Source organism: Chiloscyllium plagiosum, unplaced genomic scaffold (genome assembly GCF_037043375.1).
Source record: "Chiloscyllium plagiosum isolate Xiang-an unplaced genomic scaffold, Cpla_swu_hap1 HiC_scaffold_1, whole genome shotgun sequence".
NCBI classification, from domain to species: domain Eukaryota; kingdom Metazoa; phylum Chordata; class Chondrichthyes; order Orectolobiformes; family Hemiscylliidae; genus Chiloscyllium; species Chiloscyllium plagiosum.
Window position 1 is genome coordinate 20,189,842 of NW_028270139.1, and position 24,793 is coordinate 20,214,634.

Here is a 24,793-nt window from a genome sequence, read left to right on the forward strand (position 1 = left end):
AAACTTACTTAATGTCCCCACATTCATATCTATGGTGTTATATATATATCACAAGCAGTGATATCTGTGATATACCACTGGGCACAGGTTTCCAGTCACACAACTTGTGCCACCACCCTCTGTCTCCTACAACTCAGCCAATTTTGGAGCCGTCTTCCCCAAGTTACCCTGGATCCCATTTGCTGTAACCTTCGATATCAACCTGCCATGTGTAATCTTGTCAAAGGCTTTGCTGAAATGTAGTTTATGAACAACATTAACAGGACTACCCTCATCTACACACCTGATCACCTTGAAAAATTCCATCAAATTTGTCTGGCAAAGCTATGCTGATTACGCCTGATCAAATCTCGAAGTGGAGATTAATTCTCTACTTCAAAGTTTTCTCCAATAATTTCTGTACCACTAACACAAGAGCCACTGGTCTGGAATTCCCTGGATCATCCCCACCACCCTTCTTGAAAGGTCAAACATTAGCTGTCCTCCAGTTCAGCGGCCCATCCCTGTGGCCAGAGAGGAATTAAAAATTTGAGCAAAGGCTCCCATAATTTCCTGCCTCACCTCCTACGGCAGCCTGGATCTAACTCATCCAGACTTGGCTATATGTCCACTTCAAAGGCTGCTAAAACCTCCAATACCTCCTTATTCCCTATGTCTGTCTGCTCAACAACCTCACAATCCCTCTCCCTAAAATCTGTACTTACATCCTTATTCTCCCAAGTGAAGGCAGAAGTAAAACACTCATTTAACATTCTACTAATGTTCTCTGGCTTCACACACAGAATGCTCCCTTGGTGACAAATAGCCCTACTGTTTCCCTGGTTATTCTCTTCCCCTTAATATGCTGATAGAATATCTTGGGACTCTCCCTAATTTTCCACCAGTGTTTTCTCATGTCCCCTCTTTCCTCTCCTGATTGCTTTCTTAATTTCCCCTGCACTTTCTATACTCCATCAGGGCCTCTGATTTGTTCCCTTTGTACCTGCTAAAAAGCCTCTCTTTTCCTTTTTAATCCAGTCCTGAATATTCCTAGATATCCAGGGTTCCCAGGGCTTGTTGCTCCTTCATTTCACCCCAAGGAAAAATATTAGGCCTAAACTCTCACCGTTTAGTTTTTGAAAGGGCTCTCACCCCTGACCACCGTGGATTTTCCCACTGGTATCCATTCCCAGTCTACTTTAGCCACATCCTGCCTTATTTTAATAAAATCTGTCTTCCTGCAATCCAAAACCCTTTTTTGTAGACTATCTCTTTTCCGTAACAAATTAAATTGTGTGGTGATGTGGTCGATAGCACCAAAATGCTCCCCCACTGCCACCTCAACCACCTGTCTGGCTTCATTCCTTAGATTTAGGTCCAGCACTGTGCAGTTCATTCTTTGCATGACTGAATATGTGTTTATCCATATACATGTCCTTAAACTTATTTTATAGTGTATTATATTATCATTTCTTTACCTCAAATGTTATTTTTCCCTATCTTTTACTCATTTGCTAACGTGTTTACCAGTTTTGTCTGTTTCTGCTTAAGTTAAGCACAATTCTATGTTTATCTTACACCTTAACTCCCCATCTGGTTCTGTGCAGACTGTGCTTCCTGCTTCTTTTAGCTGAGAAAGTTCCCCACTGATCTACAAAATCAGCCCCCTTCTGTGTACATCATTTTGGCAATCTTTTGGATGTCATAAAACAGCTCTTTGACTTTCTGCCAAACTCGTGAATTTAAATAAGTTAAGTTCAAACTGCTCAGCAATTGAGTTGTTAATTGAGTGTCTGAGTTTTGTTGGACTCATGATCTTCCTATTAATAACACTTACTTTATCAAAATCTTGCCCTGTCACAGATAAGCCACAAGCCCAGCCTCAGCTCAGTGATGGTGTCCTAGCGTTTGGGGTAGAGGGTTGAGAATCTCACTTCCAGAACCAAAGCACATTACTTATGTTGACAGTTCAGACTGGCACAGCAGGAATACTGCCCTGTTGGAGGTGGTATCTTTCAGATGAGATGTTAAATCAAGATCCTATCTGCCCTTTCAGGTGAAAGTAAAAGATCCCATGTGGCTCTTTGCTGTTTGATAGGATCATTATCAAACACAATTTGACACTGAGTAATTTGGGTCTTAGGATAGATATCCAAAACTCCTGGTCAAAAAACATAGGTTTTAAGTAGGAAAGAGAGAGAGAGAGAGTGATTTAGAGATAACATTTCAAAGCTTGGGGACTGATGTACTGAATGCAAGGTGGCCAGTGTTAGAGTGATTAAAATCAGGTTTGTGCAAGAAAGAACCAGAATTGGGATACATTTAGGAGGGTTGTAAGATTAGAGTAGACTACAAAGATGGCCAAGGAGGAATCTGAAATCACATATCAGAAGTTTAAAATGAAGACATTCCTGAGCTAGTAGCCAAATTGGTCAGTAAACAGAGACGTGATGGTTGAGGATGCAGGCTGTAGAATTTTGAATGAGCTTAAATTTATATAGGGTGGAAGACCAAAGACTGACCTGGACAATACTGGAACAGTCAAGTACAGAGCTAACAAAGGCTTGGATGAAGATTTTAGCATCAGATGAACAAAGGCAGAGGTGATTTTATGGAGCAAAAAGTAAACAGTCCTGATGACAATGTGAAAATGATAACCTGATTTTTTTAGTAATCTGGCATCAAATGCAACACTGAGATTGCATACAGCTTGGTTCAGCTTCAGATTGTTGCTCAGTGAAGGAATGGAATTGATGGCTATGGAGCAGAGCTTGACGTGGGGATAATAAATAATGGGCTTAGTATTCCCAATATTTAGCTGGAAGAAATTTCAGCTCATTTATGATTGTACATTGGGAAAGCACTGTGACAAATCAGAGACAATGTAGGATGGAGATGATAAGGTGAAGTTAGGTGTGATCAGCCTACTGTGGACCCTAGTGGTATACTTTCAGATGATACTGCTAAGAGACAACTTGTAGGTAAGGAAGAGGAGAAGGCAAACTATAACTCTTCCAGTTACCCCCCAGTTATAACACAAGATTGGCATGGAAACCATTCCAAATTACAATCTCACTAAATCTGGATAGGTAAGAATGTCCCACTCAGCTGCATATAGGAGTGAAATGTTGTGGCCCAATGTGAAAGAGAGAAAAACTTTGAAGAAGGGCAAGGGAGTGCTCCCTAGACTCCTGGGCAAAGCTTATCCTCAATAAGTAGAAGTAAAAGTATATATTGTCAGATTATTATTGTTATACTCAAATTGAATGTTGTATTTCCTGCAATATTGTAGTGACTGAACTCCAGAAGTATTTCATTGACTGTGAAAATGCTTTTGGATGGTCTGAGTTTGTGAAAGATGCCAAATAAATAGGAGTTTGTTTCTTTCCATTTTAGAATGGTTTTGTGTCTGTGTTTCAGTTTGCTGCTCGCCAGCACTGAATCTGCGCTCAACGACAGACCCGGGCTAATTTATACTCTACTGGGTCTCTGCTGAAATTAGAACTTCCAGAGAGGCATACTCACACTACTTAATTCTACAGCATTGCAAGTGACACACTTTGACCTGAAAAGTTTGGAATAGAGCACGGTGCTTGAGTGCTAATTTATTTTTAAATGGAAATCTCTTATTGTATACTCAGTTCACATTATGCATTAGCTGTTATAAGACATAGGAGGCCTTTCAGTCTGTTTCAGAGTTCAATAATGTCTGAACTTGGAATGTCTATGATGGATAATGGATAGCAAGATAATTAATTTTATATTTTAAAACTTCATTTAAAATTGGTTATTGCTCTTGGCTTTTTAAAGATTGATTAAAACTTACTTTGCAAGAGTGCAAAATTTAGAAAACTAAATAGTCAGACTAGTCCCTTGGTCGCAATATGAGGAATGGGCCTATCTATTGATGATTCTAGTATTTGGCCTCAATTGCAGCACTGCTCATAACGAAACAGATATGTCAATCTACCTCATTTCGTGTTAAGACTTAGACTGACAAATAGCATGTATTTGTGCCATGTAAGTGCAATGCAACGTACAACAACACACAGACTAACTACCTCCCTTTGATTTAGAATGATCCCCCTTCACCAAATTCCCCACCATCAGCAATTTGGTGGTGAATAGTCATCCCTTACTAGACCAATCACTCAACCACATAAACACTGTGGTTGCTCGAGGAGGACCGAGCCTCAGTATTTTGCAATGAGGCGCTCCTGGTCTCAAATCCTTGTTCACCATCTGCAAGCCTGAATTGAGGAGTATAAAGTTAATATTCAACATTCATCTAGATGAGTGCATCTGTTACAACACTCTAAAAGCTCAGTATCATACGGCATAGAGCAGTTCACTTGACTAGTGCCCCAGCAATGGATTCAATCTCTACCTTCAGCACCAGGGCACTCTGATTACAGCATGAAGCATCTGCCCGATGTTCTGCAATACCTCACCAAGATTAATTTTATCAATACATTTCTCCATTGCAACCTCCACAGCTTGAGGGACAGGAGCAATAATATTGTGCTGTCCTCTGCAAAGTCACCTCCAAAGATTCTCCTCCAATCACACCCCAATCTGATTTGTTGTTTCATCATTACTGGGTTCAATTCTTGGAAATATCTCCCTAGTGCCTTTGTGGGAGCACCATTACCACAAGGACTGTGGTAAGTAATTCAAGGAAATGACGTAATGGCACCTTGTCAAGGCAATTGGATTACATAAATAAAGTGGCTTGGCCAATGATTTCCACAACCCAAAGGTAAATTTAAAAAAAGCTTCTTGGAGAACTACCCTGTTCATCCTGGTTTAAAGCAAACATGCTCCTCTGACACAAGGCAAATAGATAAACAATATTAATTTGTTTGGATTCTACATTTTTCTACTGGTTTGAAGCCCCCAGGAATAAGGTAAACTTGCCTTTATTTTCCCAGTAATGGCAGTGCCTTTGCACCATTACTAGGATGATCAGCACTGGCCTGGTAAATGGGTAAGCATAATAGAAACAATCATTCACTTGTGGAGAAGAAGTACAATTCTGAACTCTGTATGACTGACTACCAAAGCTGCATTTTGCAGGATTTTTCAGCCATTTATTTTAATAGTAAGATTTAGAGGCAGCTCACCAGCAATTTCTCAAGGGCAGTTAGGGATGGGCAATAATCCCTATATGCCATGAGCAATGCATCAAATACGGGCACCCAATGGATAAGGCTGGTTTTTTGATTACATTATAATTCTATTATTAAAACACACAATATTGCTATGGCGATAATGCACACCTGATGGTAGATATATTCTCCCTTTATGTCACAGGAAGATACCTGGGCGGAATGTTTATGCACAGATGCATAATGAAAAGGAACAGGAAATGACCAGCCCTGTCAATCACAGTGAAGACACGCAGCACATCATACAAGGGGAAGAGTATATTGATGATGATTTGGACTCTCAGACGCTAGGTAACGGAAGAGGTAGCCTTTTTTTTAGTTTATCTCCTTTTTCTAAACAATGGTATTTTGAACTAAATTTCCCTGATTAAAACTCATAGCCTCATAGAATAATACAGAACAGAAAGCGGTCATTCAGTCTACCATACCTATGTTGTTAATTATTGGAATTATCCAATCAGTCTCACTCGCCTTCCCTTGAGTTACACTCATCAGTAACTATATTCTATCCAAGATGCCAATGCTTAGATTCTATTAATGACTGGTAGCATTCAAGGAGAAGTCCAAACATGCATGTAGCTGTGTACATGTTTTCTCTTCTAGTATTTATCAGCCCTCTTTTGGAAATCACTGTTGAAGCTCCTGTCTCTAATTACGCATGTTAATGCACTGAAGAAAATCTCTCATAACACTTACACCAACACTTATCTCTGTTTTAAGGACCAAAACACCCCAGCTTCTCAAGTGTCTCCAAATAGCTGAAGTCACTTGTCTTTGTAATTCTGTTTTCTTACAACATCTCCAAGCCCTTAAAATCCTTCTGAAAGAGCAATAGATCTAATCATATCAATTTTCACATCCCTTTCAGATGACACGAAGATTGGTGGAGTAACAGAAAGCATAGGGGACAGTCAAAGAATACAGGAGAATACAGATAGACTGGAGAGTTGGGCGGAGAAGTGGCATGTGGAGTTCAATCCATGCAAATGTGAGCTGATGCATTTTGGGAAGTCCAATTCTCGAGCGAACTATACTGTAAATGGAAGAGGCTTGGGAAAAGTTGATGAGCAGAGATATCTCGTAGTTCAGGTCCATTGTACCCTGAACGTGGCTGCACAGGTGGATAGAGTGGTCAAGAAGGCATATGGTATGCTTGCCTTCATCGGACGGGGTATTGAGTTTAAGAGCTGGGAGGTCATGTTAAAATTGTACAAGACTTTGGTTTGGCCGCATTTAGAATACTGTGTACAGTTCTGGTCGCCACATTACCAAAAGGATATGGACGCTTTGGAGAGGGTACAGAGAACGTTTACAAGGATGTTGCCTAGTATGGAAGGTGCTAGCTATGAAGAGAGGTTGAGTAGGTTAGAATAGTTTTCATTAGAAAAAAGGAGATTGGGGGGGACCTGATTGAGGTTTACAAAATCATGAAGGTATAGACAGGGTGGATATAGATAAGCTTTTTCCCAGGGTAAGTGATTCAATAACAAGAGTCATGCATTCAAGGTTAGGGGTGAAAAGTTTAAGGGGGATACACATGGAAAGTACTTTACACAGAGGGAGGTAGGTGCCTGGAATGCGCTGTCAGCAGAGGTATTAGAGGCAGGCACGGTAGATTCATTTAAGATGTGTTTGGACAAAAGCATGAATAGGTGGGGAGCAGAGGGATACAGATGTTTAGGAATTGGGTGATAGATTTAGATAGTGGATTTGGATTGACTCAGACTTAGAGGGCGGAAGCAAGGGATGACAAGGCAGATAGCAAAATCTATAAGAAGGGAATATGAATAGAAACTTGCATGGGATGTTAAAATCAACACCAAAGCTTTTCTATTGAGAGAAAAAAGGGTGGTCTGGAGCAATATGGTCTCCTTGAAAAACTGAAGAGATGGGTTTTTTGGGTGTTTAGCTCAGATAGCTGGATGGCTGGTTTGCAATGACAGTAATTCCAACAGTGTGGGTTCCATTCCCACACCAGCTGAGGTTAGTTTGAAAGATTGTGCTTCTTAGCTCCACCCCTCCCATGAGGCATGGTGACCTTGAGGTTAAACCACCATCAGGTGTCTCTTTCTCTCTCTCTCTCTAATGAGAGAACAGCCCTATAGTCTGGTAGGACTATAGTGACTTTACCTTTACCTTTTTTACTAGAGTTTATAATTAAAAATAGGGTAATTGAACATTAATTTAAAAGGCAAATGTACTGGCCAGGAAGTTGTCCATGAATGTTGATTCATATGTATAATCCAGAAGGCTTTTGTGAAATCCTTAGTAAACCATCATTGGCTAAAGATGAATTTCATGGAATTGAAAGCAAATTATTAACTTGATTTAGAAAATTGCTGAGTGGCAGGAGACTCTGCTATTGGTAGTGTCAAAATGCTATGGGTTGGGGCTTCAACTATTGACTGTATTTCCTCATGGTTTAGATGATAGAATGCAAAGCCACTTTGTTACAATCCCCATGAAGACTGAATTTTTAAAGGACAGGAGCCCCATGTCAACAACAGAAAAGAAAGGTGTTGGACAAGATTTCACTTTCTAAAGTGTTTACTGTAATAAACCAACTAAAATCAACATAATCCAAACACTACCAGGTGAAGAATATTTCAAATGAAAAAGGTCATTTTCACCAAACTGTTGACACAACAAAGATGCACCTCACATAGTTACACTTGCATTAAATTTGAAATAAAACTAAATTTACAAATATAGTACACAATTTACTTCCTGCACAAATTTGGGTGACGTGCAATCTCACTCTTTTCCATTTAATTCCTGTAGTGTGGGATTTCTCACTTCCAAACCAAACATTTTGAATCATACTTGTCAGTAACTGTATTCCTACCTAAGTCCTGGACGTGGTGTTTTGATCATTTTTGAGACTGCAAAGTGAAAGAGCTATGCCACAACACAATGTTTTTAAACAAAAACAAACCTTATTATATACAAAGAAAAGTCAGACAAAGCAGAAACTATTAACACTAAAACTTAGAAGTACGTTTTCTGGTATGTTAGAAGAATCTTAATGTTCATTCACTATTCCTCATCTCCTTAGTGTTCCAGTTGTTCTTTAATGTATTCAAAAAATTATGGTGGTCCTTCCAGTAGCTACTGGCTAAGTGATCTCCCAAATTCTCTTCAAAATCTCTTGACTGTGACATTCTCAGCTCAAACCTTTTCACTGTGTGCACTACCGTAGATTTCTTCCTTTAGTTTGCAATTTAGAAAACCTTCAAGCTTCTTCTCTCAAATTCCAAGTGAGCTAGAACTCCCATCCAGATTTTGTTATTGAATGATGAAGTTAGCATGTTCTCTGCTTAAGGCGCTGGACTAACATTTGCCTCCTTTTGTCTCTTGAGTCAATGAGCTGCAGCCTATACAAGACAAAAACTGCAACTGCCTTCTGTGAGAAAGCAAGCAGATTAAACAAAGGAACCCTCTAATCTCCATTGCCCATCTCAATCAGAATGTGGCATGCTTTGGAATGGTTCAGACAGTAATGTAATTTAATTATTTTTGCCTTCAACACAACACTTTGATTCTGTAATCCATGTGAATATTTTTTATTAATGGATATGACTCCCCTCTCCAAACCTGCTGGGTCCTATGAAGGAACTGCCATGTTTATAGACTGATCCCAGCTGCTTTTCAGCATGTCCTACATGAACAATTTAATTTTTTTAGTTCAGTAAGTAATGTGCATGCTATATTGTATGGATAGATACTTGTAATAATGGTGACCACTGACAAGATACATATGAATGTTTTTCATTCAGGCCATGATAATCTCTTCACATCTTCTACTGGGGTCTGCCACCACTTCAGTGGGAATAATGAGTATTTTTCAATCTTCGATCACTCACTATTCATGTCTTCAGTTTTTCGTCCTATCCAAATGCATACTCTATGCAATAATACAGTTCCTATTCTATTTTAAGAGCCTTGCTTGTTTTCTCTTTGCAGTAATTGTCAGTATTCTGAATTGTAAAGCAATAAAAACACAGGCTGACAATACAACTGCATTGTAATTAGCTTTCTACTTTCGCTGCTTTGTTGTTCAGCACCATTGCAATCCAGTGTCACATGGACATTTCTTGGAGCCTAAAGATGTCATTATCAGGAATCCAATTAACCATTTTTCAGAATACTTCCTAGCCCACTTTGTTCTGAAAGCCACAAAAACAAAATAGATGCTACCCGAAAGCACATGGGTCACCACATCATATCCAAGTTTTCTGATCATTCAAAGATAGGTGGAATTATGCAAAAATATTCTGGAGGTGTAAAATTACAGAGATGTTCATCAATTAAGTGAGTGCAAAATTGTAGCTAATAGATTTCAATATAGTCAAATGTCAGTTAATTCAACTTTGATCTAAAAGTAACTGAACAAACAACAGGAAATCAAAGAGATTTGGTGCTTGTACTTTAATTTAAAAGGCAAATGGAATGTCGGCCTAAAAATCTGGAAGACTAGAACACAAACCTTATGCTAGACAAGGTCGTGGTTACACTACACCTTGAGCACTGTGCATGTTAGAACGGTTATATTGATCTTGGAGGAAGTGGCATGTAGATTTATGAGAATTATACCGAGAATCCAAGGGTTGCTTTGTAAGGAAAAACCGCACAAGCTGTGGTTCCGTTTTCTGGAATTCAGTAAGTTAAAGGGGTGATATCATTTAAGTTTACAAGGTATTAAGAGGAACAAAGAAGGCAGTTCAAGAAAAATTATTTTGACTGGTTGTGAGACCTGAATGAGAGAGGCATAGTCTAAAACAAAAGAACTAGGTTTTTCAGGAGTGAAATTATGAATACATCACATAAAGCTCGATAGAGATTTGGACGTGTGTCCTGCAATCATAAATCAATGCAAGGTCAGTTGTTAAATTTAAATCTGAGATTGATAGACAATGACATTAAGAAATATGGGTGTAGACAAGAAAATGGAATTAAGTTGCAAATCTGCCAGGATCAGCTTTCTACTTTCTAGAACAGCTTTAGGGGTTAAAAGGTCAATTCCTCCTGTTCCTATATTTCCCAGGAGCTTTTGAAAATGGTAATATAACTAAGATGACAAATACACTTGTCCTGTTTTAAGGCTGCTTTGTCATGAAGGCAAGTTTAGCAAGGCAAAGTTTGGCCCCACTATAATTGAACAGTTAGGAGAAGGTGGTTCCAATATTATACATTTTATATCACATTCTCTTCTGCACAGAGTAATTTGTTTAAACTTAGAGTAGCTGACAATTACTCATTGAATATATTGCTATTTTTATTCATACCATTTGTGTACATTCTCATAATGCACATTGTTAACTCTGAATGAAATATAGGCCCAAATCTTTTGGTCTCTGAATTTTTTGGTCTCTGGATGTACAACCTGAGGTTTTGCATTGAGACCCCACGGTGGCCCTAGTGGACTGACTCTATTGGAAACACCTGGGTCATTTGAACTCCTTTGCTAATTATTTTAAATTGTTCCAAATTGCAGTAAGAGGATCACTGAATATTTCAAAAATGTAATGGATTGGGAACATTTTACTGTCAAATGCTATATTTGTAAACCTAATTGTAATATGAATTTAAATACACCTCACTTACAATTAAAGTTTCTCACTAACATGAGTTTTTAATTAGGTAGTTTTGCAGTGTGCAAAACGTTTGCACAATTTTTTTTCAATTTGCAATTGCATGATAAATTAGATGAAGAAGGAATTCTGTGATGTGGTTCTCCTGGCAATATCATGAAATTACAAAAGTCATTACAATTTTCATATTGCATAGAGAGGATGCAGTATGAAGCATTTCTTTTGTACAAAATTGATAAGCTTTGGCATTGTAAAAGCCATGACCATGAATCCACTTAAGAGTTATATGCCAAATTCAGAAACAGACTGATCTGAGCAGGCATATTACACATTTCTCATAAGCTTACCTGAATTGATGGCAGCTTGACTAGTAGTCCTTTAAAAGACTACTGTAAGCCATTGAAGAATTAGTAACTTTCTTTTTTTTTACACTGTTCCTACTATGGAGCCAAGTATATTAGGAATAATTTTCTTGGCTCCACCTCATTATGTCAGTCTACTCCAACATGCAATTGCCCCCTCCTATCCCAGAGCCCCCATTTCCCGTCCCCCAGAATATAGCTATGGCTTGTGGCAATCTACATTCCTCAGGCACATGTTTGTATATGTACAACACATTTAGTGCAAACCAATTTGCCAGTTACTTGCTTGTTTGATATCAGAGTATGGACACTGGAGATTTGTGAACATCAAGATACAGAAATGTCCAAAAGTAATTTTTTTTTGTCTTTTATTACTTGGAACAGGTGGCCACTCTTCTGTGGTTCTCAGCATAAACTCCCGGGAAACGCACAATTATTTGAGTAGCTGATGTTTGCTCCGGATGAAGTGTTAAGACTCACCACCATTTTGTTTTGTTGTTCCTGGGGCTGGGAGTAGGTGAAGCAGTGAAGTAAACTGCATTGTGGTGATGGGACTGTGGGTAATCTCACCTTCAGTAGTTACTAAATCTTCAATCAAGCATCAGAACGTTTTGAAGAACCCTTACATAGAGAGTGACATCACGGAATGGAACCCTGAAATGATCACTGCCATTTCAAACACTGCATCTTTCTATGAATGAGCACTGATGGGCTGGGGAGCAACCTGCCTTGATATGTTGTTACATGAATTCCTCTCTCTCTTTCCCTTCTTGCAAGCTGTTTGAAAAAAAGAAAGGTACATCGCAGGTTTGTCACTTCTCAATTGGACGTACCTTTTATTTCGATTCCACTGAATGAATTTTTTTTAACATTTGAAATACGTTCTCTCTTAATGTGCTTTAAAAGGGTAAATAAGTTGTTAATTCTTCCTTTGCGTATAAAACAATATTGTTTGTTCAATTATAAAGGTATAAACTTTTGTCTTTACCGCATAAAACCTATAGAACCCAGCATTCAAGGAAATGAAATGCCAGCAGTTCTGTAATTGGGAAAAAGTGATTCATTCACCAGCTGATCAGTCCCCATTGTATTGAAAACAAACATTTACCATAGTTTTCTAGCCCATTCTCATGGCATTCCTATTCTGTTATGATTTAACATGAATCTTTTTTCTAATTCTCCAATTAACTTGCTTTTCTTGAACTTTTCTTTCTCTAAGATAGATATTATGGAAAACTTGAATGTTTCCATGTGCTGTGTCTCTACTGCTGGTGAGGTAACCACTTGACTTATATTCATCTATTTTAGTTGACTGTCCAATTTGAAAGAGTAATGGCTATAAGTGAATTGGCTATAATAATCTCTGAGTTATCAAGCAGCACTTTATCAGCAATAACCTGCTCAGTCTCCAGGGCTATTTAGTTCCTGATCTGAATGCAGCTTTGGTTCACACAGTGGTCAGGTGAAGATCACTGCCCCGATATCAAAGTAACATTTGACCAAGTGGGGCCTCGAGGAGCCCTGGTAAATTTGAATTAGTTGGAAATTCTCCACCATTTGGAGTCATACTTGGCACATAGAGGAAAATAGTTGTGGTTGTTGGAGGTCAGTCATCTCAGCTCTCAGACATCTCTGCAGGAGTTCCTCAGGGTAGTGTCCTAGGTATAACTATCTTCAGCTGCTTCATCAATGACCTTCCCTCCATCGTAAGGTCAGAAGTGGGGATGTTCACTGATGAGCACTCGGTTCAGTACTATGCACAGCTCTTTAAATACTGAGATCGACAGTGCCTGCTTGCAGCAAGACCTGGACAAATTTCAGGCTTGAAAAACAGTTGCACCACACAGGTGCCAGACACTGACTATCCCCACCAAGAGATAATTGAAAAATCTCTTGCTGTTCAACAACATTAGTGGCACTGATTCCACACTATCAACATCTTGGGATTACCAAAACTGGAACAGCCATACAAGAACTATAGGCAGAAGAGCCGGAGAGAGGCTAGAAATTCTGCCCAAAACCTGTCCAACATTCATGAGGCACAGGTCAGGAATGTGTTGCCTTGATGAGCCACAAGAAAATTCAATAAGGTTGACACCACCCAGGAAAAACAGTCTATTTGATGGTCATCCCATCACCCATCTGTGACATTGACTTCTTTCACTTCCAGTACACAGTGGTAGCACAGTGTGCTGTCTACAAAATACATTCCAGTAACTTGTAAGGCTCTTTTGACAGCACCACAACCATTAATATCTATAAGGGCACCACCTAAAAGTTTCCCTGCAAACCACACACCATCTGGACTTGGAAATGTATTGGCATCACTTCACTGTCCCGTGGTCAGAAAATCTGGAACTACCTTGCTAACGCATGTGTGTGTGTGTGTGGAGCTGAAACTTTATTGCTGGAACAGCACAGCAGGTCAGGCAGCATCTAGGGAACAGAAGATTCGACGTTTCGGGCACATGCCCTTCTTCAGGAATGAGCAGAGAGTGTTCAGCAGTGTTCTCCTGCTGAACACTCTCTGCTCATTCCTGAAGAAGGGCATGTGCCCGAAACGTCGAATCTTCTGCTCCCTAGATGCTGCCTGACCTGCTGTGCTGTTCCAGCAATAAAGTTTCAGCTTTGATCTCCAGCGTCTGCAGACCTCACTTTCTCCTGTGTGTGTGTGGACTACATCAGGCAGCTCATGAACATCTTTGCATAGACAGTCAGGAATGGACAACCAATGCTGACCTTACCATTGGTACGCACACTTCAGGAATAAAAAAAAAGGCAACAGTTTTTAAGTTGGAGCCACTTGTTAAGTGAAAGCTTGTTTGCTTGTGCTTTATCTCCAAATGAAATTAATGAGTTCAGTTACACCAGACAATAGTCCTCAGCTGGAGTGTTATGTTGGATTCTAGGTGCCACACAGAAGACAGTTGAGTCCCTGGAGTGGGTGCAGAGGAGATTTACCATTATGGTACCAAGGATGAGCAACTTCAGTTAAGTGAAGACATTGCAAAAGCTATGATTCTTCAGCTTCGAGCAGAGAAGTTTGTGAGAAGATTTAATAGAGGAATAATACCACAGAGTAACAAAATGACCTGCTGTGCATGATTTCAGTTTCCAAATGAATCAATCATTGTTCAGTGCGTCCTTTCAAGATCTTAGTGGTGTCGCTTCTTTCAATCTATCCCGGTTATTTACAGCTGAGCAAAGGCATGGAAAATTTACAAATGTCTGAAAGTAAAAGAGTGCATCTGAAAAGAGCACGAATTAATATTTTGGATGGCAGTATTGTTTGAAGTATATAAAATACTGTAAGGATTGAATAGTGTAAGTGTAGAGAAGTTTCCTCTCATGGAGGTCATCCAGTACAATCTTTAGATCAGAGGTAGACCATTTAGAAGCAAACTTCAGGCACACTTTTCAGTGGTATTGGGAATCTGGAATTCTATCCTGTAAAACAGTTAGAGTTTTCAGGATCGGATTTTGTTAGTTATAGGTGTAAAGTGATCTCGATCAAAGGCATGGCAGTAGATTGAGGCACACATCAACTGTGGTCTTTTTTTAAAATATATTTTTTATTGAAAAAGAAAGGGAAAAAATGCTTTTGAATATTGCAACAAATACAAAACCAAACAGTTCAAACCATTGTAAAAGAACACTAATTACATAGATAACCAATAACTAACCTTAAAAAAAGGAAATCATGTCAGTAATAATAATAATGATAATCTGTACCAGCTCAACGAAGCAAAGTAAAAGGATTCTGGGTAATCCAAGATGGAGGACGGGAAAAATTTCTGGCTGTAAGAGCTGCTCCCATTTTTGAGGTATTTTAGGTGTTGGAGGTGATTTCCTTGCATTCCAGGAGCAGCAATTACTGTTTTGGAACTTTGAAAAAAAAAAGTCAAAACAACAGCAGTTTAAAAGGGAGAAGAGTAGACAGAGGAAGCACATGGTGAGGACAGTGCAGAAGAGAGAGAAAGAAAGAACCTGCAGTTACCGCCTTTGCTGTTTGAATTCGTGTATCGCTGGACATCGAAGTGCATCTGTGAAAATTAACAAACAGTGAAATTCATAACTAATCTTTGGAGGAATCTGTTGGACGAAGTTCACAACACAGAATCAGATAAGTTAATTGTTGTTTGAAGTCTGTCCAAGAGAAAGGCTACAGTAGTGAGTATAGTGGATTCTTTCTTGATTATATGTTCTTGGAGATAAGTCTCTTGATTAAACTTATAAGCCATAGCTATTAATTTAACCTGGGGCAGTGTTTGTAGAGGAATAAGACAGTGTTATTTTCTGGGTCTGTAGATTGTGAAGGAGCAAAAATGGCCTTTGCAGTGATATGTACTTCTTGTCAGATGTGGGAGTTTAAAGAGAGTTTAAGGGTTACTGCGGATTATACCTGCCATAAATGCTGTTGGATGCGAATCTTATCAGATCAAGTGGATCGGTTGGAGAGACAGATAGAAGCGATGAGGAATTTGCAACAGCAACAGTATGTGATAGATGGCAGTTATAGGAAGGGGGGAAAAGTCTCAGATACAGTCATATAGATGGATTAACTCCAGGAAGGGTGAGAGAGGTCGCCTAGGGCAGGAGTCTTTTGTGGATATACCTATTTCAAACAGGTATGCTGTTTTGGAAAATGTGGGGTGTGATGGATTCTCAGGGGAACATAGCATAAACAGCCAAGTTTCTGGTATTGAGACTGGCTCTAATGCAACTAGGGATACGTCGGCTTCCAAGAGATCAATTATGTTAGGGGATTCTGTAGTCAGAGGTAGAGACAGACATTTCTGTGGCCAGCAGAGAAAAAGTAGAATTGTGCGTTGTTTCCCTGGTGCCAAGATCAAGGATGTCTCAGAGAGGGTGCAGAATGTTCTCACGGGGAGAGGGGCCAGCAGGAGGTCATTGTCCACATTGGAACCAATGACATAGGAAGGGAAAAGGTTGCAACTCTGAATGGAAATTACAGAGTTAGGCAGAAATTTAAAAAGGAGGTCCTCAAGGGTAGTAATATCTGGATTACTCCCAGTGCTACGAGCTAGTGAGGGCAGGAATAGGAGGATAGAGCAGATGAATGCATGACTGAGGAGCTGGTGTATGGGAGAAGGATTCACATTTTTGGATCATTGGAATCTCTTTTGGGGTAGAAGTGACCTGTACAAGAAGGACGGATTGCACCTAAATTGGAAGGGGACTAATATACTGGCAGGGAAATTTGCTAGAACTGCTTGGGAGGATTTAAACTAGTAAGGTTGGGGGGGTGGGGGGGGGGGGGTGGGAGACCCAGAGAGATAGTGAGGAAAGAGATCAATCTGAGACTGGTACAGCTGAGAACAGAAGTGAGTCAAACAGTCAGGGCAGGCAGGGACAAGGTAGGACTAATAAATTAAACTGCATTTATTTCAATGCAAGGGGCCTAATAGGGAAGGCAGATGAACTCAGGGCATGGTTAGGAACATGGGATTGGGATATCATAGCAATTACGGAAACATGGCTCAGGGATGGGCAGGACTGGCAGCTTAATGTTCCAGGATACAAATGCTACAGGAAGGATAGAAAGGGAGGCAAGAGAGGAGGGGGAGTGGAATTTTGATAAAGGATAGCATTACAGCTGTGCTGAGGGAGGATACTCCCAGAAGTACATCCAGGGAAGTTATTTGGGTAGAACTGAGAAATAAGAAAGGGACGATCACCTTATTGGGATTGTATTATAGACCCCCTAATAGTCAGAGTGAAATTGAGAAACAAACTTGTAAGGTGATCTCAGCTATCTGTAAGAATAATAGGGTACATATGGTAGGGGATTTCAACTTTCCAAACATCGACTGGGACTGCCATAGTGTTAAAGGTTTAGATGGAGAGAAATTTCTTAAGTGTGTACAAGAAATCCACATTCAGTATGTGGATGTACCTACTAGAGAAGGTGCAAAACTTGACCTACTCTTGGAGGCAGGGCAGGTGACTGAGGTGTCAGTGGGGGAGCACTTTGGGGCCAGCGACCATAATTCTATTTGTTGTAAAATAGTGATAGAAAAGGATAGACCAGATCTAAAATTTGAAGTTCTGAATTGGAGAAAGGCCAATTTTGACGGTATTAGGCAAGAACTTTTGAAAGCTGATTGGAGGCAGATGTTCGCAGGTAAAGGGATGGCTGGAAATTGGGAAACCTTCAGAAATGAGATAATAAGAACCCAGAGAAAGTATATTCCTGTCAGGGTGAAAGAGAAGGCTGGTAGGTATAGGGAATGCTGGATGACTAAAGAAATTGAGGGTTTGGTTACGAAAAAGAAGGAAGCACATGTCAGGTATAGAGAGGATAGATTGAGTGAATGCTTAGAGTATAAAGAAAGTAGGAGTATACTTAAGAGGGAAATCAGGAGGGCAAAACGGGGACATGAGATAGCTTTGGCAAATAGAATTAAGGAGAATCCAAAGGGTTTTTACCAATATATTAAGGACAAAACGGTAACTAGGGAGGGAATAGGGCCCCTCAAAGATCAGCAAGGTGGCCTTTGTGTGAAGCCACAGAAAATGGGGTAGATACTAAATGAATATTTTGCATCAGTATGTACTGTGGAAAAGGATATGGAAGATATAGACTGTAGGGAAATAGATGGTGACATCTTGCAAAATGTCCAGATTACAGAGGAGGAAGTGCTGGATGTCTTGAAATGGTTAAAAGTGGATAAATCCCCAGGATCTGATCAGGTGTACCCAAGAACTCTGTGGGAAGCTAGAGAAGTGATTGCTGGGCCTCTTGTTGAGACATTTGTATCATCGATAGTCACAGGTAAGGTGCCGGAAGACTGGAGGTTGGCAAACATGGTGCCACTGTTTAAGAAGGGTGGTAAGGACAAGCCAGGGAACTATAGACCGGTGAGCCTGACCTTGGTGGTGGACAAGTTGGCGGGAATCCTGAGGGACAGGATGTACATTTATTTGGAAAGGCAAGGACTAATTAGGGATAGTCAACATGGCTTTGTGCATGGGAAATCATGTCTCACAAACTTGATAGAGTTTTTTTAAAAAGTAACAAAGAAGATTGATGAGGGCAGTGCAGTAGATGTGATCTATATGGACTTCAGTAAGGCACTCGACAAGGTTCCCCATGGGAGACTGATTAGCAAGGTTAGATCTCATGGAATACAGGGAGAGCTAGCCATTTGGATACAGAACTGGCTCAAAGGTAGAAGACAGAGGATGGTAGTAGAGGCTTGTTTTTCAGACTGGAGGCCTGTGACCAGTGGAATATCATAAGGATTAGTGCTGGGCCGTCTACTTTTTATCATTTACATAAATGATTTGGATGCGAGCATAAGAGGTACAGTTAGTAAGTTTGCAGATGACACCAAAATTGGAGGTGTAGTGGACAGCGAAGAAGGTTACCTCAGATTACAACAGGATCTTGATCAGATGGGCCAATTGGCTGAGATGTGGCAGATGGAGTTCAATTCAGATAAATGTGAGGTGCTGTATTTTGGGAAAGCAAATCTTAGCAGTACTTATACACTTAATGGTAAGGTCCTAGGGAGTGTTGCTGAACAGAGAGACCTTGGACGGCAGGTTCATATCTCCTTGAAAGTGGCGTTGTAGGTTGATAGGATAATGAAGAAGGTGTTTGGTATGCTTTCATTTATTGGTCAGAGTATTGAGTACAGGAGTTTGGAGGTCATGTTTTGGCTGTACAGGACATTGGTGAGGCCACTGTTGGAATATTGTGTGCAATTCTGGTCTCCTTCCTATCGGAAAGATGTTGTGAAACTTGAAAGGGTTCAGAAAAGATTTACAAGGATGTTGCCAGGGTTGGAGGATCTGAGCTACAGGGAGATGCTGAACAGGTCTGGGGCTGTTTTCCCTGGAGCGTCGGAGGCTGAGGGGTGACCTCATAGAGGTTTACAAAATTATGAGGGGCATGGATAGGATAAATAGGTAAAATCTCTTCCCTTGGATCGGGGAGTCCAGAACTAGAGGGCATAGGTTTAGGGTGAGAGAGGAAAGATATATAAGGGGCAACTTTTTCACGCAGAGGGTGGTACTTGTATGAAATGAGCTGCCAGAGGATGTGGTGGAGGCTGGTACAATTGCAACATTTAAGAGGCATATGAATAGGAAGGGTTTGGAGGGATATGGGTCGGGTGCTGGCAGGTGGGACTAGATTGGGTTGAGATATCTGGTCGGCATAGACGGGTTGGATCGAAGGGTCTGTTTCCGTGCTGTACATCTCTATGACTCTATAATAGTCCTTGACCATTGAGCGCATAAATTTATGCATATTCATATGTTCGTAGTTCCTCCTCTCTGGATACCAGATTTATTAAATGGAATTGCTATGACTATAAAAGGCTCTTATTAGTATGGCGGACAAATCTGTACCTCAGTAATCCAAAAAGGGCCGTCACATCTTATAAAAATTCTCAGTTTTATGGTGCACCATACTTGTGAGGAAGTCTAAGGGGATGTTTCCATGACTAGGGCTCCACGGTGGCTCAGTGGTTGGCACTGCTGCCTCACAGTGCCGGGGACCCGGGTTCGATTCCAGCATCAGGCAATGGAGTTTGCACAGTCTCCCTGTATCTGCATGCATTTCCTCCAGGTGCTCCGGTTTCATCCCACAGTCCAAAGATGGGCAGGTTAGGTGAATTGGCCATGCTAAATTGCACATAGTGTTAGGTGCATTAGCCAGAGGGAAATGAGACTTGGTTATTCTTCTGAGGGTTGGTGTGGACCTGTTGAGCTAAATAGCCTGTTTCCATTCTGGAGGGAATATAGTCTAATCCTTACACCAGCCTGACAGTCCTGGGGGGTTTTCAGACACCCATCCTAACAGAATATTCTTTCTTGCTCAAAACGTGAGGAGACTGAAAAGCCTTTTTTTTTGTGTGTGTGCATCTAATGGAAGTGAATTAATAAGGCCAAGAAGAAGAGATCCCGAGTCCATCTCCACCTCCGTCCCCATGACCTTCTCTATTTCACCTACCACAGCGTTCCAGTATATCCATAGTCTGTGGCAGGACCACAGACAGAGTGAGTGTGCCTATGCTCACTTTACATTTAGGACATATTGGAGATGCTCCCGTTTTAAATTTTGAAAGGCACCAAGTAGACTCTGTGAAGAATGTTCAGTTGCAGGGCTTGGGTTCTGTTGCAAATCAAAATCTTTCTTGCATTTTCCCAGACTGCTTCTGAAGTATGGGAAGCTATCTCAAGGTCCAGCTCCCTCTCCCATACCTTATAGAGCCATTCAGACTCATCCGAGGGACCTTCTCCCAATAGGCGATAAACATTGCTCATGAAAAGTGTGTTCTCAGCACTCAATGCCCTCTTCTCTCTGTCGGACCTATAAGAATCAATTAAAAGTGTGGTCTCTTTTTGTATGAAATTTCTAATTTGAAAAAAATGGAAGAGGTCCCTACTGGGCAACTCATATTTCTGAGCCCACTGGTTAAAAGACATTAAGAGTAACTCCTCTTATGTTCCAGGTGCACCACTTGAACACATCCTTAACTATAACCTTCTATAACACCATTTAAACTCCAGAGAGGGAGAACTCGAACTACAAATCATTGAACTTCAGAGTAAGAAAATCCACAAAACCCAAAAACTACACAAATTAAAATAACTACAACCAACAAATCCACAAAGTGTACGGAAACCAAAAAACAGAAATACAAAAAAATCGCCAAAAGCACTGATTAGACGAATTTGCCCCCCATTCAGAGGAGGCACTACATATCCCACAACCCTACTAACCATCCCAACCGTCCCCTCAACTCCTACCAGCTAGGGTCACGCCACACACACCGGCAACCTGGTAGGAAATAGAAACAAAAACAAGATTAGTAAGTAAGTTAGAAATAAATATGTCACCATCCGTTGGTATAACTTCGTTTAGACATTAAAGGTAAATACTCTATCCATTCCGAGCATAATTTAACGCAACTTATTACCAACAGAAAGGAGACTCCAGTAAGTCCACTCTAAAGAAGAACAAACCCGAACAGCTCTGTCCTCTATGCCTGTTTGACCATCTGACTTAAATTTGCGTGTCCACAAAGTTTCTCGCTTTTTCTGGCGAGTCGAATAAATGTATAGATCCACTATAACATAATCCGCTGGATATCTTAAAGAGTGCTGGATCCTAAGCTCTCTCAATCTCTTCTTGATGCCATTATAGGACTTCCTTTTCTGGATCACCACCACTGAAAAGTCTTGAAAGAACATGTCCCTGGAGCCCCCCCCACACACCAGCACCCTCGGATCCTTCCCTTGGGCTCTGGAAGCATCCATGACTCTCTGTTTGTTGTTATGAGCAGCGCTAGCGCTGGCCCATACCTGGCTTTCGTGCCAAGACCCAGTGGGCTATTTCAATCTTTATCCTTCCCTTTTCAGCTTCTAAACTAAAGAATTTGGGGAACCACTTCTCAAAGAGCTCTACCGGTCGCTGACCTTCCAACCCCTCTGGTACACCAACAACGTGCAGGTTCTTTCTTCTGCTTCTGTTTTTGGGATCATCCACCAGATCCAACAAACCCCGGACATGTGTTTCCAGAGCTTCAGTCCGGCTCTTGGAGGAGTCAGTCTCTGCCTCTACTCCTGCAGCCTGGCGCTCGATTTCATCAGTCCTTTTTCCCAGGTCTTGCAGCATAGCAGGTACTGGAGCCAGCTTCTCTTCGACTTTTTTCTTCGATCTGCTTCCCCAGGACCTTGTAAGATTTGGCAAGCTTCTCAACCAGGGTCTCCTCAACCAGAGTAAGCAAGCCAGCTGTTTCAGATGGCTGGGCCGTGGTCCTGGTCCCAGGCAAGCTTCCTCCTTCCTTCGGCATTCTCCCGCAGTAAAAACAAAGGTAAATGAAGTTTTCAGGTTCTTCAGCTCTTTTACTGTGTTTTTACTCAGAGTAATGTGGATGGGACGGGTCCTTGCTCTGACCTGTTGATGTTGTGGCATGGATCCCAGCAAATGTGATCCTAACAGGATGCTGCCATCTTGTAGCCCCCCTCTCAACTGTGATCTAATTTAATGGTGAAGCAGGTTCACTGGGGTCAATGGCCTGTTGCTAATTTACTTGCACTGATTCTGGGGAAATTCAGTGACTCAGATTCTGAGGCTCCTCTAATTAATTGCATTGCCATTTTGTTCCAATATTTTAAAGATTACCTCCAGTGTACCTGTTTATTGAATGTACAAACCAGAAAGCAGTGGTCTGGCAGTGACTGTAACTGAGAACAATAACATCAACATCTAATATCATTAATGGTTAAAGAGGGCCATGTGGAGGAATATTCCATCGTTTTAGCACTTAAGAAAAGCTGAGGAAATCTTTGAGTACACTTTAAACCTGGCAGGCGTAACCTGAAAGGATGTTTCACTTATGCAGAATTTGCTAATACCACCACCATAGTGGTGTACGTGTCCACTATGATACTTCAGTAATGTTTATTTGGGATGATGTTGCTGGCAGTATACGGCAGACGAAGGTTTCCTCTCTTATTGTTTCACCGTACAATGGCTGTAAGTGCCTTGCCTGTTGTTTCTTTGCCCCTTTTGCTGGCTCAAGATAGGATCCTGAAATAGGCTGTTACATTTACAATTCTATGAATATTATCGGCATTTGGTGTAAAACCCGAAAGCTTTCACATAAATGTCATTGGTAACTGTGCTTGTGCTCCTTGCACTCCATCTCCAATCCCCACTCCCTCGCTCTGTCTCTCTCTATCTCTCTCTCAGTACAATTGATGTGAGACTGAAACACTGCTACTTTGGTATGCTATCATGACTGCACGGCAACATTTGATATACTATTTCATTTAGTGCTCTTTGTCATTGCTATTAAAACTACCCTTTGTTTCATAATCACCCTCTCAGCAACTGACCTCATTTCAGCCTTGGTTCAAAATGGTCAAAAGATTTGAATTCCAGAGGTGAGGTGAGAGTGACAGCCCTTGACATCAAGGTTGCACTTGACCGAGTATGTATCACAGAGCCCTAGCAAACCAGGAATCAACGGGAATCAGGAGAGTAACTCGCCAGTAGTTAGAGGCATAAAGGAAGATGGTTGTTGTTGAGGTCATTCGTCTCCTCTCCAGAATGTCTCTGCAGGAGTTCCTCAGGGTAGTGTCCCAGGCCCAAACATCTTCATTAATGACCTTCCATCCATCACAATGTCAGAAATGGGGATGTTCGCCAGTGATTGCACAATGTTCAGCACCATTTGCAAGTCCTCAGATACTGAAGCAGTCCATGTTCAAATGCAGCAAGGCGTCAGTGACAATATCCAGGCTTGGGCTGAAAAGAGGCAAGTAACATTTGCACCAGAAAAGTGCCATGCAATGACCATATTCAGTAAGAGAGAATCTAACCATCATTCAATGACATCACCATAATTGAATTTCCCCACTATCAATATTCTGAGAGTTACTGTTTACAACAAACTACTGTGGCTGCAAGAGCGAACTCTTGCAGTAAGTAACTCATCTTCTGACTCCCTAGAGCCAGGGTACTATTTATAAGGCACAAGTCAGAAGTCTAATAGAATACTCCCCACCTATCTGGATGACTGAAGTTCCTACAACACTCAGGATGGATGGCACCACACCCACAAATATCTGCTTCCTCCACCACCGGCACTCAATAGCAGCCATATGTACTATCTACTAGATCCACTGCAGAAATTCACCAAGGCTCGTTAGACAGCACCCTTTCAAACTCTCAACCACTGCTGTCTAGAAGGACAAGAGCAGCAGATACATGGGAACACCACCATGTGCAAGTAGCCCTCCAAGCTACTCACATCCTGACTTGGAAATATATCATCATTCCCTTAGTTGCTGGGTAAAACTCCTGAAACTCCCTACCTGACAGCATTGTTGGTCTACCTACAGTAAATGAACTGCATGTCTTTAAGAGGGCACCAAACTACCACCTTCTCAAAGGCAAGTAGGGATGGGCAATGAATGCCCAGCCAGTGATGCCCACATCCACGAGTGAATTCTTCAAAAAAAAGGGAGGTGAAAGGAAGTCTCACTTCATCTGAAGCATGTTTGTGTAGAATATTTAATCTTGGCAATACCATATTGGGATGAATGGCCTGTTTTGTGCTATGTATATCTCCATATAACTGAAGGTGAACAACTGTTCGAGCAGAGTCAGGGTTAACTGATAACTCATTATTTACAAGGTTGTGTCTGAGAACAAATAGACTGGGAGCATGTTTGAACTGTAGCTGGTGAGACTAAATGAGTTATTGTTCCAGGAAGAATATTTTTTGTGAAAATTTTCAAAGTCAAGCTTTGTTTTATCACTTAGTTACAAGACAACTTTGATTTCACTTTGGCTGAGCATAATTATTCACCATCTTATTCTTTCACATATCCCTAAATGGGCTCATCACTCTGTCATTCCTTTCAACTAGATGGGTCAGTATTATTCGTGTGGCTGGCTCACAAGACACTAGTTGGTTTGGTTACTTCTGCCAGGTTCTCCACTCTCTCCAGGCTGCTCTGCGATTGGTGCCATGTTGATCTTGACAACAGTGGTAGCACAGTACCAGACACAAATTTAATCTTATTTAAGAAGGCCTGGGACTGAATACCCTCACAATGTCTTGTTGTTGGTCACTTGTAGAAATTGGTGGCAGAACAGCAGAGTATACGTCCTCCACATCTCTCTCTGTTCTCTTTACCCAACCTG

The 24,793-nt window shown here is 40.9% G+C and overlaps 1 protein-coding gene across 4 annotated transcripts in view; it reads left to right on the forward strand.

Annotated features, from left to right (window-relative positions):
* Window positions 1–13,340, forward strand: part of sorcs2 (sortilin-related VPS10 domain containing receptor 2) — a 627,727-nt gene extending 614,387 nt beyond the window's left edge. The window contains exons 26-28 of one of the 4 annotated variants that reach the window (XM_087978909.1): window positions 5,293–5,438; window positions 6,016–6,135; window positions 11,485–13,340. In XM_087978909.1, the coding sequence (XP_087835035.1) occupies window positions 5,293–5,438; window positions 6,016–6,135; window positions 11,485–11,549 (331 nt within the window). In that variant the 3' untranslated portion in view covers window positions 11,550–13,340. Of the gene's footprint in view, window positions 1–5,292; window positions 5,451–6,015; window positions 6,136–11,484 lie in introns of all 4 variants that reach the window. The other 3 variants (XM_043698404.2, XM_043698394.2, XM_043698411.2) reach the window with 3 other exon arrangements.
* Window positions 13,341–24,793: the final 11,453 nt, after the last annotated feature.